This window comes from Delphinapterus leucas, chromosome 3, assembly GCF_059928025.1.
Source record: "Delphinapterus leucas isolate spDelLeu-1000000601 "Yukka" chromosome 3, BTC_Dleu_Yukka2, whole genome shotgun sequence".
Lineage (NCBI taxonomy): Eukaryota > Metazoa > Chordata > Mammalia > Artiodactyla > Monodontidae > Delphinapterus > Delphinapterus leucas.
In genome coordinates, this window is record NC_143131.1 from 65,720,772 (window position 1) to 65,736,365 (window position 15,594).

At 42.9% G+C, this 15,594-nt stretch overlaps 1 protein-coding gene across 1 annotated transcript in view; it reads left to right on the forward strand.

Annotated features, from left to right (window-relative positions):
• RASGRF2 (Ras protein specific guanine nucleotide releasing factor 2) overlaps nucleotides 1–15,594 on the forward strand; it is a 257,405-nt gene that overhangs the window by 142,817 nt on the left and 98,994 nt on the right. Inside the window, exons 16-21 of the mRNA XM_089909081.1 lie at nucleotides 4,414–4,662; nucleotides 5,202–5,590; nucleotides 8,648–8,683; nucleotides 11,090–11,095; nucleotides 13,409–13,423; nucleotides 13,898–14,026. Of these exons, the coding sequence (XP_089765207.1) occupies nucleotides 4,414–4,662; nucleotides 5,202–5,590; nucleotides 8,648–8,683; nucleotides 11,090–11,095; nucleotides 13,409–13,423; nucleotides 13,898–14,026 (824 nt within the window). The remainder of the gene's footprint in view (nucleotides 1–4,413; nucleotides 4,663–5,201; nucleotides 5,591–8,647; nucleotides 8,684–11,089; nucleotides 11,096–13,408; nucleotides 13,424–13,897; nucleotides 14,027–15,594) is intronic.

The following is a 15,594-nucleotide window of genomic DNA, read 5'->3' on the forward strand; positions in this document are numbered from 1 at the left end:
AGGTATTAATTATAATTAGCATCATTCCAATGGTATAAACTTTAAAACTTATTAATTATTGTATCAGATGAAGGCAGAGTACATTATACTAGTGCCATAATTACTACAGAAAAAATATAAAAGGATGATACTGTTTTAAATTGCTAGTCAAATTTTAAAATATTTTGAGTAGGGTCATTTTAAAACTCTTGGGCAAAGATTCCTTTAGCATTCAGTTTTCTAGGTTTTTAATTTAGTATAGTTTTTAAAAATCAGGTCAGTTAAAAATGTACGATACTAAAATTAAAACCAAGTATGGAATATTAAGTCAAAAGTTTCAAATTATGACTTAATTTTTAAGTTCACATCACCATGTTAGTTTTCTTATTAGTTTTCTACCATAGTATTCTTATTTTAATATTTCACAAAATAATATATATTATCTTAATTCCTTATTAAGAGTACTTTCGTGAAGCTTAGACAGCCATAAAAGTCCAATCTGCTTTAGAATGAGAATAAGTTGGACTTGGTGGCCAAGTTATAAGCTCCTAAACCTTCGGGCAGCTGCACACCCACTATGTATACATTTTGTTCACTTTAAAAATTAGTACAGGGCTTCCCTGGTGGCGCAGTGGTTGAGAGTCCGCCTGCCGATGCAGGGGACACGGGTTCGTGCCCCGGTCCGGGAAGATCCCACATGCCGCGGAGCGGCTGGGCCCATGAGCCATGGCCGCGGAGCCTGTGCTCCGCAACGGGAGAGGCCACAACAGTGAGAGGCCCGCGTACCGCAAAAAAAAAAAAAAATTAGTACAGAGAAAAGCTTTAGTTCTGTGCATGACCAAGTTACGGCTGGCACCTGAATGCATCTTCTTTCCTCTGTGGTGGCAGTTTGACTAATGCCCATGTCTAGTCTCATTTGTATTGATATAACTGCCTCCTGTACAGACCAAGACTCTCCTGCGTTTGCGTGCACAGGGAGGGTCACTGCAATGAGTTGGAACCACTCTCCTGGGAGGACAGAAACCTGTATCACGGGCTGTAGGGATTTCCTATTGGAACCACACATGTTTGGATGCCCATCTGTACTCTACTAGATATATTCCCAAGGCAGAGTTTCATGTATTTCATATCTTTCTTCCTTCTATTTTTCCCTGCTTCATTGAGCCTGGTTCAGAGAAAAGAGGATTATTTTGCAATCTCTCTTCCTTCTGATAGTCTCCTCCATGGCACTATTCTACCCTAAATTCTGTATTCTTGCCTCCTTGCACATCTCTCTGGCTACATGCAACGAGAAAAAAAAAAAAAAAGATGTTTTACAGAGTTAAAAGAAAAAATTATTCTACCCTAATGGCATTACTTTGCAGGCACTCACTTCCTTTTAAAACTTACTAATTACAATAGGTGATTTGGGATTGATGTCTCAAAATTACTTTTTTAAGTGTTTACCAAAAAGGAGTTGTTATTATCATAGGAGGCTTAAGTAACGCATTGTATCTTCTCGAGGGTCCCTTAGGAAATTAAGATTTCATTCAATGTAATAAAAGAAAATTAAATAATTTCCTAATATTTACTTTCTTTTCTTTACTTAAAATGAAACTGTAGTAATAATTTTGAAGGACAGTGGTGCAATTAGTTTCAATTTCATGTTGGCTACAATATATTTTTTCCTCCTAGTGTTTGGTTAAAGTAATTATAGTCAAAAGATGCAAAGCTCAAAACTACGCATAGAATGCAAAATCATGACATTTATTAGGTGATTATATCCCTTTAAGTGATGTTTTATGCTTTATGTGTATAGGCTAACGCTTGCTTTCTTTTAATAATAGTTGCCCTCAGTTTTCTGTGTCATTTTCCATGACACAACCAGTTTTCTTAGAAAATAGAGATTTTAGGTGGGAAAATGGTGGGAGAAAAAAGTGATTACCTCGATTAGCCATCCTCTAGACAGACTGGTTGATTCATAAAAGTTTCTAAGGTCTTTTAACAAATGAGAAAGATTAAGAACCAGAAAAGTAAAGTTGGTTGAGGGTCACATACTAAGTGCGAAAAAGAGCCATGCTATTTTCAAGAATCTCAAAAGATGCACTTATGTATTTTCGAGATCAGTGATGTGACTAAAACTAACAGGCCACCCTTAGTTCCTCACCAGAAGTAAGCTACTCATTTAAAATGCTCTTTCAAGTCTGCAAATGAAGTCCTTCCATCTGCACTGAGCTTACTTTGGGGTGGAACGTTTCCAAGAGCAAGCTAAGGAAGCTATTGATTTCTTTTTATCCCAAAGAAAATAAATATATAACTTAAAATCCCTTGAAGTGCTGAAAGGGCTAATTAAGGGCACTCACAACAAGCCAGCTTCAGCTGCCTCACTGAACATCACTGGCCCTGTAGTGTATCCTTTAATCAAGTGGTGAAATCCAGGACTTGACTGTCTGTTCTGACATGCTGCCATGAAGGGGGACATGGGGTCTCAGATGGGAATGTGAAGGCTACGGGCAGTCCTAGCGAAGGTATGCATTTCTTTGAGCCCCACTTGGATTCAGCCTCAGCTTCCAAGCTTTTCATCTAATGAACTTGGCCGGCTTCTTTTGCCCTTTCTAACAAAGGTGCACCATGGGCTGAGGGCTCTGCGCACAGCCAAGGATCTTGAGGGCTGCCATGTGAATCTTCCCTCCAGTTTGCTGTCCACCTGGAGAGGCTGCCGCAGGCTTCCAGTGCGAGGGCCTCAGGGTGATGGGTTGAGGAGGAGCCAGGTGGGAGGTTTTAGAGAATGAGAAAAGCCCAGCATTGCAGGTGGGCAGGTGGGCACTGTTCAGGGGGAATCTTTAGAAGAGTTGACTGCCTATATTACAGCCATTACTTTTTTTATGAAGACATTTTTAACACTGCAGAATATTGAAAATGTAAGGAAAACACAACATTTCACACAATTTATGGATTAAATTGTAATCAGAAAATGGTTGGCCTTAAATGCATTTATCAGCCAGAAAGAATGGAATGGATTAAGCATTCTTTTTCTAACATTCAAGAAGTTAGAAAAAGAATGACAAAAATCAACTGTAGGAAAGTGTAGGAAGGAAATAACTAAGTTAAGAATGGAGATTAATAAATTAAAATATAGAAAAACAGTAGAATTGATCAATCAAAGAGCTGGTGCGAGAGGGAAAATACCTAATAATATAATCTATTAGTTTAATCAAGAAAAAAGGGGGAAAGCACAGATGTACAAAATTAGAAGTGAGGAAAAGAAATAACCACAGATAACAGCAGTGATATTTGGGTCTCCTCTTCCTCCCCACCCCTCTGTGGGGAGAACGTCACCCGCTACTTTTTTTTTTTTTTTTTTTTTTTGCGGTAGGCGGGCCTCTCACTGTTGTGGCCTCTCCCGTTGGGGAGCACAGGCTCCGGACGCGCAGGCTCAGCGGCCATGGCTCACGGGCCCAGCCGCTCCGCGGCATGTGGGATCTTCCCGGACCAGGGTACGAACCCGTGTCCCCTGCATCGGCAGGCGGAATCTCAACCACTGCACCACCAGGGAAGCCCCAACCTGCTACTTTTTAACCACACTTCTGATATTCTGATTTGAGGGCATAAGCAGTGCCCCTCCTAAATGGGGCTTTGGCTTTAATTTCCTAATAAAACATGATTGAACCAGAGAAAGAAGTGAAGGGTAGCAGAATATGCCACCCTATAATATGCCACTGTGGCATATTGATTATGTTGAGCTATAGGTACTTGAAAAACAGCAAATGCAGAGAGAGGATTTTTCTGAATTCTTCTCATCTGCCTGAAGACAGATTCTCCAAAAGGAGCTCAGTTGTCGTAAATCCCCTTCCCAGGAGTTTCACCAACCATGGAAGATTGACAGTAGTCACAGGAGACTAGATGTCGACATCACACCCAGGCAAACTGTCACAAACTATCATACCTTCCATCTATTCTAAGGGTTCATTCATCTTTCCTAAAAATCATTTACTCTCCCCTGAGAGGCCTACATACCCCCCACCTCCCTTTCCCTATAAGATGGTATTTAAGTCTGAGTTCTAAGCCACCTCTGTGAGTTTCTCATTTTCCCCTGGTTATCTCCCATGTAAACTTGTTTATTTTTCTCTTGTTCATCTGTCTTTTATCACAGGGTCTCAGCCAACAACTCAGGAGGGTGGAGAGAAAATTATTTTTCCTCCCCTGCAGAAGGAATTCACAGAGTGAAATGAATTATTAACGTCTCCACAATTAATTCTGAACTTCCTAAATTATAATGGCACATTTGATGTTTTTACAGCCCTGCTTTGTTGTATGTAATATGTCCTATCACATCTTTCATCACATGTAAGGGGAAGCCCAGACACGAGTATATATTTACAAATATTGAGATACTCAGGGGCTGAGAGGCAGCTGCACCCTGGTTTTGTCCTCATGTTCCTGCCTTGTGCGTAGGTCTGATGCCCGTCTTCACAAGGATGACACTGACATTTGCTTCAGTAAAACACTCAACTCCTGCAAAGTGCCCCAGATCCGTTATGCCAGCGTGGAGCGCCTCTTGGAGCGACTGACAGACCTGCGGTTTCTTAGTATCGATTTCCTCAATACCTTTCTGCACACCTATCGGATTTTCACGACGGCAGCCGTGGTGCTGGGGAAGCTTTCTGACATATACAAGAGGCCTTTCACCTCTATCCCCGTCAGGTAGGCCCGGCACTACCCTGTGATGAAAGTGTGGCCCACCTGGTCCCTGGGTCTCCGTGCAGATGGGCAGCCCTGCTCTGCAGGGCACTGGCTTGCCTTTGAACTTGCCAGGCCCCGCCAGTAGAAGGGGGGGAGTCGAGGTCACAGACAGTTCCCGAGAGAAGCAGTTGAAGTTTCCAAGTGGCCTTTGCTTGCTCTGTGAATATTTGGAAGATAACTCTATTGTTTGGGGCTTTTGTTTCTCCTTTTTTGTTAAATTGCAGGCCCTGATTCAGTAGGTCTGGAGTGGAGCCCGTTACCAGTGTTACTTGTCTTTGGACCACAGTTTAGTAGCAGGGGATTAGACTAAGCCTAAATACTGTCTGTGTTCCTTTGGCAAGTGTGTGGTATACATGCAGCATTTAAATGAAGGTGAATCCAGCAACAGAAGTGTGATGATGTTGTGGCCTTCTAATGTAGGGAGCATGTTCTTGAATGACATCAGGGAACTCATTTTCACTTGGCTACAACCTGTTAATAGCTTTTGCTCTTATTTTTAGGTCGTTGGAATTGTTTTTCGCTACCAGCCAGAATAGCAGAGGTGAACACTTGGTGGATGGCAAATCCCCGCACCTGTGTCGCAAATTCTCTTCCCCACCACCGCTGGCTGTGTCCAGAACGTCCTCCCCAGTGAGGGCCAGAAAGTTGTCCTTGACTTCTCCCTTGAACTCAAGGATAGGAGCTTTGGACCTGACCACCTCCTCGGCGTCCAGCAGTCCCACCACCACTCACAGCCCTGCTGCATCCCCACCACCACACACTGGTAAAGTACCGCTGGATCTTAGCCGAGGCCTTTCTTCTCCAGAACAAAGCCCAGGATCTGTAGAAGAGCATGTAGTTAACCCCCGCGTGGATCTGTGTAACAAGCTAAAACGAAGTATTCAAAGAGGTATTATCCAGCTGCCATACCCCGCATTTGCTGGCCCCCTGTTTCCCCACCATTCCTTCTGGAGCCCTAGTTTCCTTTCTTTACAACTTTCCTACTTCTGCATAGAAAGTAGAATGAATACAATGGCTAGTTAGAAAAAATTCCTGTAGTTCCCTCTAGCCTTTGTGGAAGGAGAGCTAGGTTAGCCGCCTTCTATGATAAAAGGCTAATTGAAGTCAGTTGTCTGTGGAAGAATGGTGTCATCTAAAGGGTTATCACTGGAAGGTTCTTGGTGGAATTAAGGCTGGTTGGCTGAAGACCATAGCATGATTTTTGGCATAGAGATAGGTTGCCATGGTCCTCGTCCATGACCTTGAGCCTCAGAGCCTTCTCCTCCTCCAGTGTCTACCTTAAGCACCTGTACTGCTTCCAGCCTTTCCCTGCTAATGTGACGACCTAGCCTGGGAGCTAGGTCATTAAGATGACTTCTTCAGTTTAGTTTCCAAGGCAACACTCCCTATTACAGCAGAGATATAGGGAGAAAAGTTAAGTCTGAGACAGTGTTCATTTTCCATGACACAACCAAAGTGGTTTTTTTTTTTTTTTTTTCCAAAGTGGTTTTTAAAAATGTGAATTAGATCATCTGGTTTCCTGATTAGATTCTCTAATGACTTCTTATCACACTTAGAATAAAGCACATTTATCTTCCCAAGGCCTTCAGATCCTATGAGACTTGGATGCTGTCTCTCTCTTTAACCCCTGCTCCTGCTACGCTCCCTCATCTGCTAAGCTACAGTCACACTGATTTCCTTTTTGTGTCTCAGAAACACCTGGGTCATTTCTGCCTCAGGGCCTTTGCACTTGTTTATCCCTCTGCCTGGACAGTCTTCCTATATAAGCTCATGAGATCAGCAACCTTGTCTGTCTTGTTCACCTCTGTACTGTCAGTGCCTTGGCCAGTGCCTGGCAGGTAGTAAATTTTTGTTAAATGAATAAATCAAGGAAAGCACTCAGGGGACTAATCAAGGATTCCTGTGGCACATCTCCCTACCCTCCTCAGCTTGGTACAACATAGGGGTTGGAGGAGGTGATCCTTGTTCTTTTATAATCCAGTGTTTCTGTGATGAAAATAAAAAAGATTTCACAACCAAATTAGCAAACAGCTTTTTTTTTTTTTTTTTACTATATAGTAACTGATTTCTTTACTGATAACATAATAAAAAATGGGGCAATAAGTCAGACAAAGTGTCCAGATTTTAAAGAGGATCACCCAGATGGAAGCATAGACCCCTGCTTTTCTACCTGCTTCAAGATTCTATGTAGTTTCTAGCTCAGATCGCTTAAATAAGCTTTCTGAGTGAAGTACTTAGTGGAATTTTAACTGGAGCGGTTATCATCATCAAAAGGAGCACCCATTTAAACAAGAAATTGTTGAAATTGACACGTTAGCAACTCAGGAGGATGAAAGGGGGAAGATAATTAAAAAGTCATTAGAACAACAAGCTTTAGTAGAATCAGGATGGATTTTTCTTGGGAATAATGAGGTGATGCACAAGGTGACAGGTGCATCTGGGGTTTGATCCAGGCCAGTGCTTGGGAATCTCCAAGGTGGGAATGACTTTGGGAGGCTTATCTCAAACCTCCCCTCTGGGCCAGAGCGCCCTGGGAAGCACAGGAACTTCTCAGAATATGGAAAGTTCTTTCCCCCTCCTTTATTGGATTGTATTAAATAGGAGAGGGGAAATCTGGAGGTAAGTCTGGTTTCTCATGTTATTTTGAGTTAGGGGAGCTTTAGGAATAAGTATTTTAGTGCCAGACATTTGTGACTGAGGCTTTGGTTTGATTGCCCCTGAGGCTGGGATGAGAATACAGTAAGGTCTGTTCAGGAGTCATTGTGTGACCACCTTCTCTGTGCAGGTTGCTGTGCTACAGGGTCCATACTGGTAAATAAGATGGTTCCCAGGCCCCTTATATATAGTTCCCTGGAGAAGGTGGACAAAACATAAGTATAAGGGCAGATGGTACAAGAGGTATAGATGGAGTGCTCCAGAAGGTGAAAAGCGGGGAAGATAATGTTTGAGCAGAATCAGGAAGTGTCATTGACATGAGCCAAGAAGAATGGATAAATGGGTTGTGTTGTGGGGAAAAAGTGGGGCACCAGAGGATGGTCATGGCCCAGGTCTCAAGTGAGTCCCTGGGACAGGCCACCAAGTGAGGGTCCTTGGCTATGCACAAGAAAGAATTCAAGAGTGAGCCGTAGTAAAGTGAAGGCAGGTTTATTTAGAGAGATACACACTCCATAGACAGAAGGCGAGAGAGGTGGCCCCTGGTGTTGGGGCCGTTAGTTTTTATGCGCTGGGTAATTTCATAGGCTAACAAGTGGGAGGATTATTCCAGCTACTTTGGGGAAGCAGCAGAGATTTCCAGGAATTGGGCCACCGCCCACTTTTTGGCCTTTTATGGTCAGCCTCGGAACTGTCATGGCACTGGTGGGTGTGTCATTTAGTGTGTTAATGCATTACAATGAGTGTATAATGAGGCTCAAGGTCTCCTGGGAGTCGGATCTTCCACCATCTTGGGCTTAGTAGGTTCTAACTGTTTTTTGTGGTATCCTGTTCTTCTACATGGTTGTGTCATTCTTTTAAGGGTTGTGCTCTGCCCTTTTCCTTCCTGTCTCAGTTGGACGGAGGAAACAGGCAAACTTATGGGCAAAGAGAACCTATGAGCAAAGGGCTGATGGTAACACCCAGTGGTGAAACCAATTTCTGAGAGCAGGAATGACCAATGCTTCTGAAGGGGCAGCTTTTGTCCAGTTTTGACGCCAGGTGCAGCTCTGTAGAGGAAACCCTGCTATTAGTCTTCCTGGGGCTTTCTAGCATCTAGTAAACTTTTTAAAACTCTCCTGAAGAATCCTCCTCTTCCTCCTCCTTCTTTTTGGCCATCTTAGCCATTAAGTGTACAGTTCAGTGGTGTTAAGTATATTCGCATTGTTGTGCAATACATACTTAGAACTTTTTCATCTTGTAAAACTGAAACTCTATATCCATTGCACAACTCCGCATTTCTCCCTCCCCCCAGCCCTTGGCAACCACCATCTTCTTTCTGTTTCTATGAGTTTGATTACTTTAAAAAAAAATTTTATTTATTTACTTTTGGCTGCATTGGGTCTTCATTGCTGCATGCGGGCTTTCTCTAGGTGCAGTGAGCAGGGGCTACTGTTCGTTGTCGTGTGTGGGCTTCTCATTGTGACGGTTTGTCTTGTTGCTGAGCATGGGCCTTAAGCACGCAGACTTCAGTAGTTGTGGCACGCAAACTTCAATAGTTGTGGCATGCGGGCTCTAGAGCGCAGGCTCATTAGTTGTGGCACACGGGCTTAGTTGCTCTGCGACATGTGGGATCTTCCCGGACCAGGGCTTGAACCCACGTCCCCTGCATTGGCAGGCAGATTCTTAAGCACTGCGCCACCAGGCAAGTCCCAAGTTTGACTATTTTATATGCCTCATATAAGTGAAATCACACAGTATTTGCCTTTTTGTGACTGTCTTATTTCATGTAGCATAAGGCCCTCAAGGTTCATCCATGCTGTAGCATGTGCCAGGATTTTCTTCTTTCTTAAGGCTGAACAATATTCCATTGTATATATACTCCATATTTTCTTTATCCATTCCTCTATTGATGGACATTTGGGTTGCTTCCATCTCTTGGCTACTGTGAATAATACTGCAGTGTACATGTGTATGCAGTTATCTCTTCAAGATCCTGCTTTCAATTCTTTTGCATATATACCCAAAAGTGAGATTGCTAGATCATATGGTAATTCTATTTTTAATTTTTGGAGGAAATTTTTGTTTTTGATAGTGCCTACATCATTTACATTCCCATCAACAGTGTACAGGGTTCCAATTTCTCTGCATCCTTGCCAACACTTAATATTTTCTTTCTTTTGATAGTGGCCTCCTAACAGGAGTACAGTGAGAATCTTTCTCCTTTTTCGCAATTTCCCAGAGATTGCATTTTAATTTGGCTAATGCTTAGTAGTATAGGTATGAACTTTTTTCTTGAATAGAGGAGCAAACGAAAAATCTATTCCTTTCTGCGTTATAGACTAAGTACGTGTCGTAGTTGTAAAGGTCCTCAGTCAAGCTGCCCATTACCCATCTTGATTAATTCTTACACTTTAACTTGCACATGGATTGTTCCACAGTGGTCACCAAGTTCCTTAGTTCTGGTCTTTGAAGTCCAAGCCCAAAGTGCATAGCGTTGGTTCAATGCCATATCGTAACATCTGTTTGGCCTGCTGTCTCAGATAGAGGTGTGATCACTGGTAGGAATCAGTAGTTTTACCCCAGGAATGATAAGCTGGAAAAAGGTTAGACTTGGGGAGACCAAGATAAATGAGAAAGAAGGAGATCAAGCTCCCAGGGAATGGCACTGACAAAGGCTGCAAAGACTTGTCAGTGTAGGTGTTGGGCAGAGGTGGGATCAGGGATCATTGTGGGCACAGCTAGCATCAGCTAGAGAGCTTGTTATGTAGCAGCTCGGATAATTTCTGACTAGGGCCCAGCAGATGGAGAGGGTCCATGAATAATGGTGTGGCAGAAATAGTAGGTTCTTTCTCACATTAGAGAAATAGCCAAAGTTGAGGGCTTAATGCCTCTGTGTTTCTCCACTGGATTTTCCCCAAACAGATGATTTGCGGTTAGCATTTCAAGGGCCAGGTTATCCACATGGTTCGCGGGGTAGAAATACGATTTTGCAGTTCCCAGGTCAAGGTTAAATACAGAGCTCCTCTCACTGTGGGAGGTGGGGACATTCCAGGGTTGTGTCCATGTGTGGCCCATGGCATTTGTTGAAGCCCATTAGAGCCAACTTCATCTCCAGAGATGCCCGCTCCTCTGCCCCGTGTGTCTTAGTCACGTCTACCCACTAATATGTGCCCCTTTATCTCTCATTTTTACCATGATTTCCGCCCCCCTCCAGCAATCCTTCATTAAACACTTTGTTTTTGGCCACCTCATTGCATCTTGATTTTTTGTGTATGGTAAGCGGGCCTCTCACTGCTGTGGCCTCTCCCGTTGCGGAGCACAGACTCCGGACGTGCAGCCTCAGCGGCCATGGCTCACGGGCCCAGCCGTTCCGCAGCATGTGGGATCTTCCTGGACCGGGGCACGAACCCATGTCCCCTGCATCGGAAGGCGGACTCTCAACCACTGCGCCACCAGGGAAGCCCAGCATCTTGATTTTTTTTCTCTTTCTGTAGCTGTCTTCTGATTATTTTTAATGTATTTACTTCCCATCTTGTTCTTGAAAGTATTTAAGGTGGTAGTTCAAAGAGGCATGTACACTGGATTAAAACTAAAATAGATAAGGAAATCAGGCAATGGAGGAAAATCGTATGAGGCCATGGGTATGGTTAGTGAACAAGTGAGTACTGTGTGGTCCTCTGCAGTTCCTAAAGTCACTCTGATTTTGGTTCTGAATGTAATCAGTTATGTGATTCATATTGAAAGCTAAGAATAGATTGGTGTGCAGGCACATCTTTTCTTGCTCCTGAGACTTGAGAATAATTTATCCTGTGGATCCTCATAAAGGAGACACTGTGAATAGAAAGCTTAGAATTATACTGGGGTCTAGGGAGCTCTTTGGCATTTTTCTGAAAAGGTGAAACAAAGGAATTATAGATCTAGTTTTTCCTTTTATTTTGCATTGGTATATAGGCAATACTGATCATGAATAGTTCTAGAAAAGTCATGGATGAAACACTTTACTTCAGTGTCAGCCTGACAAGTTGTGTCTGTGTGTGTGTGCGCACGCGCGCATGCACAGAATGTCTACAGAAGCCAAGAGTGCTGCCGTATTAACTCTGCTATCTAGTCTTGAAAATTCCAGTTGGCAAAGTAAAGGGAGACAATGATCTGTCTTTAATTTGAAAGATGTTTGCGTGTGCTTTGCATAATGGTAACACTTAAGACAGCTGGCAGACTTGAATAAGAAGCCCTGTGCCAAGAGTTTGTACAGTTTCTGCTTTTCACCTCAGGACGCAACTCCACAAACCTCATTGCACGAGATCAGCTTCACCGTTAGGCCCATACTGAGGTCGTGGGTCTCCCTCACTACTGTCCAGCTAGACAGTTTCAGGGTACCCTCTTTGAAAAATGCTAGTAACCTTTGTCCAGTTTTATTGTCATTGCAGTTGTAATGCCAGCCTTGCGATATTTCCTGGCAAGAGAACTTCAAATGACATGAAGGGAAAGAAGAGAAATAGGAAATATCCCTCAAAATGAGCAAGACTGTGAACTTCGGAGGGAAAAATAATGCAGTTGGTTTCACCTCCACCCAGTCCCCAGATCTGTTCCAGGCTCACCCAACATTCATTAGTGCCCCTCTTTCTTCCTACCACGAAGTCCCCACCTTCTGCTATCCTGGGTCCTTCTAAAAAGCACAAATATCAGCCCAGCTCACATCCAGATTCCACCCAGTGGTGAGATCTCAACAAAAAACATAACCGACAGCAGGCAAGAAAGGAGAGCCATGGGGCAGCTCACTCACTGTGTTTGGGTCTCTTACCCCATCAGCGTTCTCTTGGGCCATGGCTGTGCAACCAGTCTAAGCATCGCTGCACGACCCACATCACTAGTGTCTGTTTCTGTATTCTTAGTTTGAAAATTGCCTGCCTGTGGGCTGAAAGTGCTCCCAATTTTAGCATTTGTTTTGAGCCCACATCTGCCCACTCGTTCTGCAGGCAAAGCTGCTTTGCATGGAACTTGACTGAAAGTGAACCTGGCAGAAGGAAACGCTTCTTCCCCCCACAGTGCTGGCATGTTTTCTCCTCTCTGTAGGTGCCCGTTTGCTTACAGTGTTATTCTGTGCTTTCCTGTACTTTCAGTGGACTTTCGGGGCCTGTCCAGCTCTCTCGCTGGGAAGTTTTTTGGGTTCAGTGTAATTGCTGACTAAATGATTTGCTCATTTGCCTCAGAGGAATGAATGGTTGAATCAGACCAAGGACATACATTTGATATTCTGCTTGCTCTTGCAAAGCAGATGCCTTCTATTACTGCATTTTGAGGGAGTTATTTAGAAAATAATAAAACTAACAGCTAAGCACTGATTTTTATGTCTCCATCCTGCATCATTGCCAGCTTGACTGTAATTATGTCATTGGAGGAAAGATTCTAACCATTTCCCTTCCCTGGCCCCTTTGTTTTTCAAAAGAGCTGACTTGGGGCCATATTTCTAAGGGAGTAAATCACATGCAAGTGTAAAAATGGCTTTATGTGAAGTCATTAGGGATTTTGTCAAGTTTGTTGAGTGAAATCTTGAATGGAATGGTAAAGGGAGTTGAATTGAGAGTAGCTCTGCTGACAGGGGTAAATGGAAAACTAGTGGAGGTGATACAGCTTTTGTCGGTTGATGAAAAGCCCAAGGAAAAAGAAATGGAAGAGTTGTTGGAAATTTATGAAATTTTTGTAGTGCTTTTCCTGAAAAGAACACACACAAAGTTGTAATTTTACCTGGTTACTAAGCTAGCGCAAGGGGTGTGGTAATAGCTTAGATGTGACTCTGGACTGTTTCTTTTACTCATGGGATGTTAGCTGCAGTGAAGAGGCACAGATTATCTTAAAAATCTCTCAACTGTTCATTGTAAAAATGTCCACTTGCTTCCTGCTGATCTGTAGCTCTCGGACAGGGCTACCCAATAGAACCTTCTGGGAGGATGGAAATGCTGTTCAGTACTGTAGCCACTCACCACACGTGGCTACTGAGTACTTGAAGTGTGGCCAGTGCAAGTGAGCAAGTGAAATATTCACTTAAATTTAGTTTTCATTTAAACTTACATAGCCACTTTGGGCTCGTGTTACTATTTTGGACAGTACAGCTGTAGATCCTTAGGCAGGGGGGCTCCTTGAATTGTCTTAAGGGAGCAACCCAGGCAAAGAACTAATGAAGTCCCAATTTTCATTTACCATCTGGGAAAAGTCCCTCTTTTCCCACTCCAAGAAGGCAGAAACATTCTGGAGGGCGGGGAAGCCACTGCATATTCTCTTCTTTTTATCAGTAACATCTGTTGTGTTGAACAAAAGGGACTTGGGAGGGTCAACCAGGCTCAGCAGGGTCAGCAAGACAGGTGTGGAGATGAGCCACAGTTAGACTTCGTGTCGTTAACATTCCGCCAGGAAGAGTGACTCGATTTCATGATAAAGTCCTTTAAAATATAGACTAACATGAAATGCTTATTATCCATAATGAACTTTTGTGTTTCCATGCATGATACTGACAAGAAGCTCTTGAATTCATGGCCTGGTTGTTAAAATTCATGATGTTTTAAAGCAGCAGTGCTAGAGTCTGCGCCGGTGGACCGAGCAGGAGTGGAAAGCTCCCCCGCAGCAGATGCCACCGAACCTTCACCTTGCAGGTCACCCTCAACTCCTCGGCACCTCCGCTACCGCCAGCCTGGAGGTGAGCGCTCAGAAAGGGACTCAGAAACACGCAAGCAAGGGATGATTCTAGTTCCTGAATCTTTTGTTTGCCTTCCTATTTCACTCCCCGAATATTTTTAGTCTCAGTTATGAAAAGTAATGGGAAGCAAATGTTACTGTAGGACCAAGTAGTAGAAAATAAATGATTAGAGAGTATGTCATTAGTATAACCAATATTTATTGACCCGATCATTGCATGACACTTTGTGTGGAGTAACTTGAATTGAGAAGCCTGTTCTTAGTTGCTAGTTGATTGAATTTCAGTGCTGGTTTCACCAAAATGTTCCCAGACTCTGATACCTTACCATGAATCCCAGTGTAGTCTGTATTAAATAGGTTCATCTGGGACACAGAATTGTTGGGGGGGACCTTATTAAGAACACTGTTTCAGCTAAAATAAAGTCCAGTTGCATGGAGCGCCAATCTTCATTATTGCTAGTGGCAGAATCTGGTATCTTTTCTATAGTTATGAAAATTATAAAACATTATCCCATAATTTGTTTTAGAATATACCAAATGTTTTCTAATTGGAGGGAAGACAGAACAAAAGACAGAAATCTTTTATCTCCTCATTGCTCAAATAAATATATCCAAATTACAGTTGTTTTAGAAATGTTTTCTTCTTTTCTCCTCAAGCCAATTATTTCAAGTTGGAAGGGAAAATTATTCAATTATGAAACCAGATTCACCCTAAGTAACCCATGTAAAACGTAGACGTTTTCTGACTCTCATACTCCTGCTTTAAGTAAGGCAGTTTAGCAAAAGATAGAGTGCGTGGCTCCAAATGGTCATTTCATTTGCAGCCTTAGCCTCGTGGTGGAAGCTGTTTTCATTGCCATCACCTCCAAGAGAAGCTAATCTGGGTCAGACTGTTGTCAGCAGATTTGCCCTGATGGATATTAGCCCTTTGGGGCTCCTGGTCAGTCATGGGTCACCCTGACATTTGGATAGCTCTGAGAAACCAAGGGTAACAAGCTAGATTCCCTGGCTTGTTATAGGACTACTATGGAATTAGCCAAATCTCTTTACACTTCTTAGAGGCTTGGTCAGTCCAAGCCTTAGCAACTTCTTTGACCATTGCCATGTGGGACAGACTCCCTTGAGTTCATTAAACCTGTAAGAGTTTGGGGCCAAAGTCTGTGAAAGCAAAACTTTACCAAGGCAAGATTAAATGCTGTCCACTTGGTTACTATTATTAGAGCTCTCTTTTAGTACGGTCTCTTTCATATGTTTATATTCATTTAAAATGTTTTTAAATTTATATAAACATCATTTGGAAATCCTCATCCTGTTTGTGGATTAACTAAGTCCTTTGTTTCTCTCCTGATCTGACTAAATCCCAGCGATACAGGAAGAAAGCCAAAATCTGTGATAATATGGTGGATCCAAATGGGGACAGTATCACACATTTTCTCACTGTGTAGCTGAATTTTGCGTGTTCATCTGTCTACTTGCCACCTTGCTTCACAAATGTTTTCAGGCTACTGCTGAAGGAGAGGGTAGAGCTGTTCTTTGCTTTCATGCTTGGGTACATTAACCAGCTCTTTG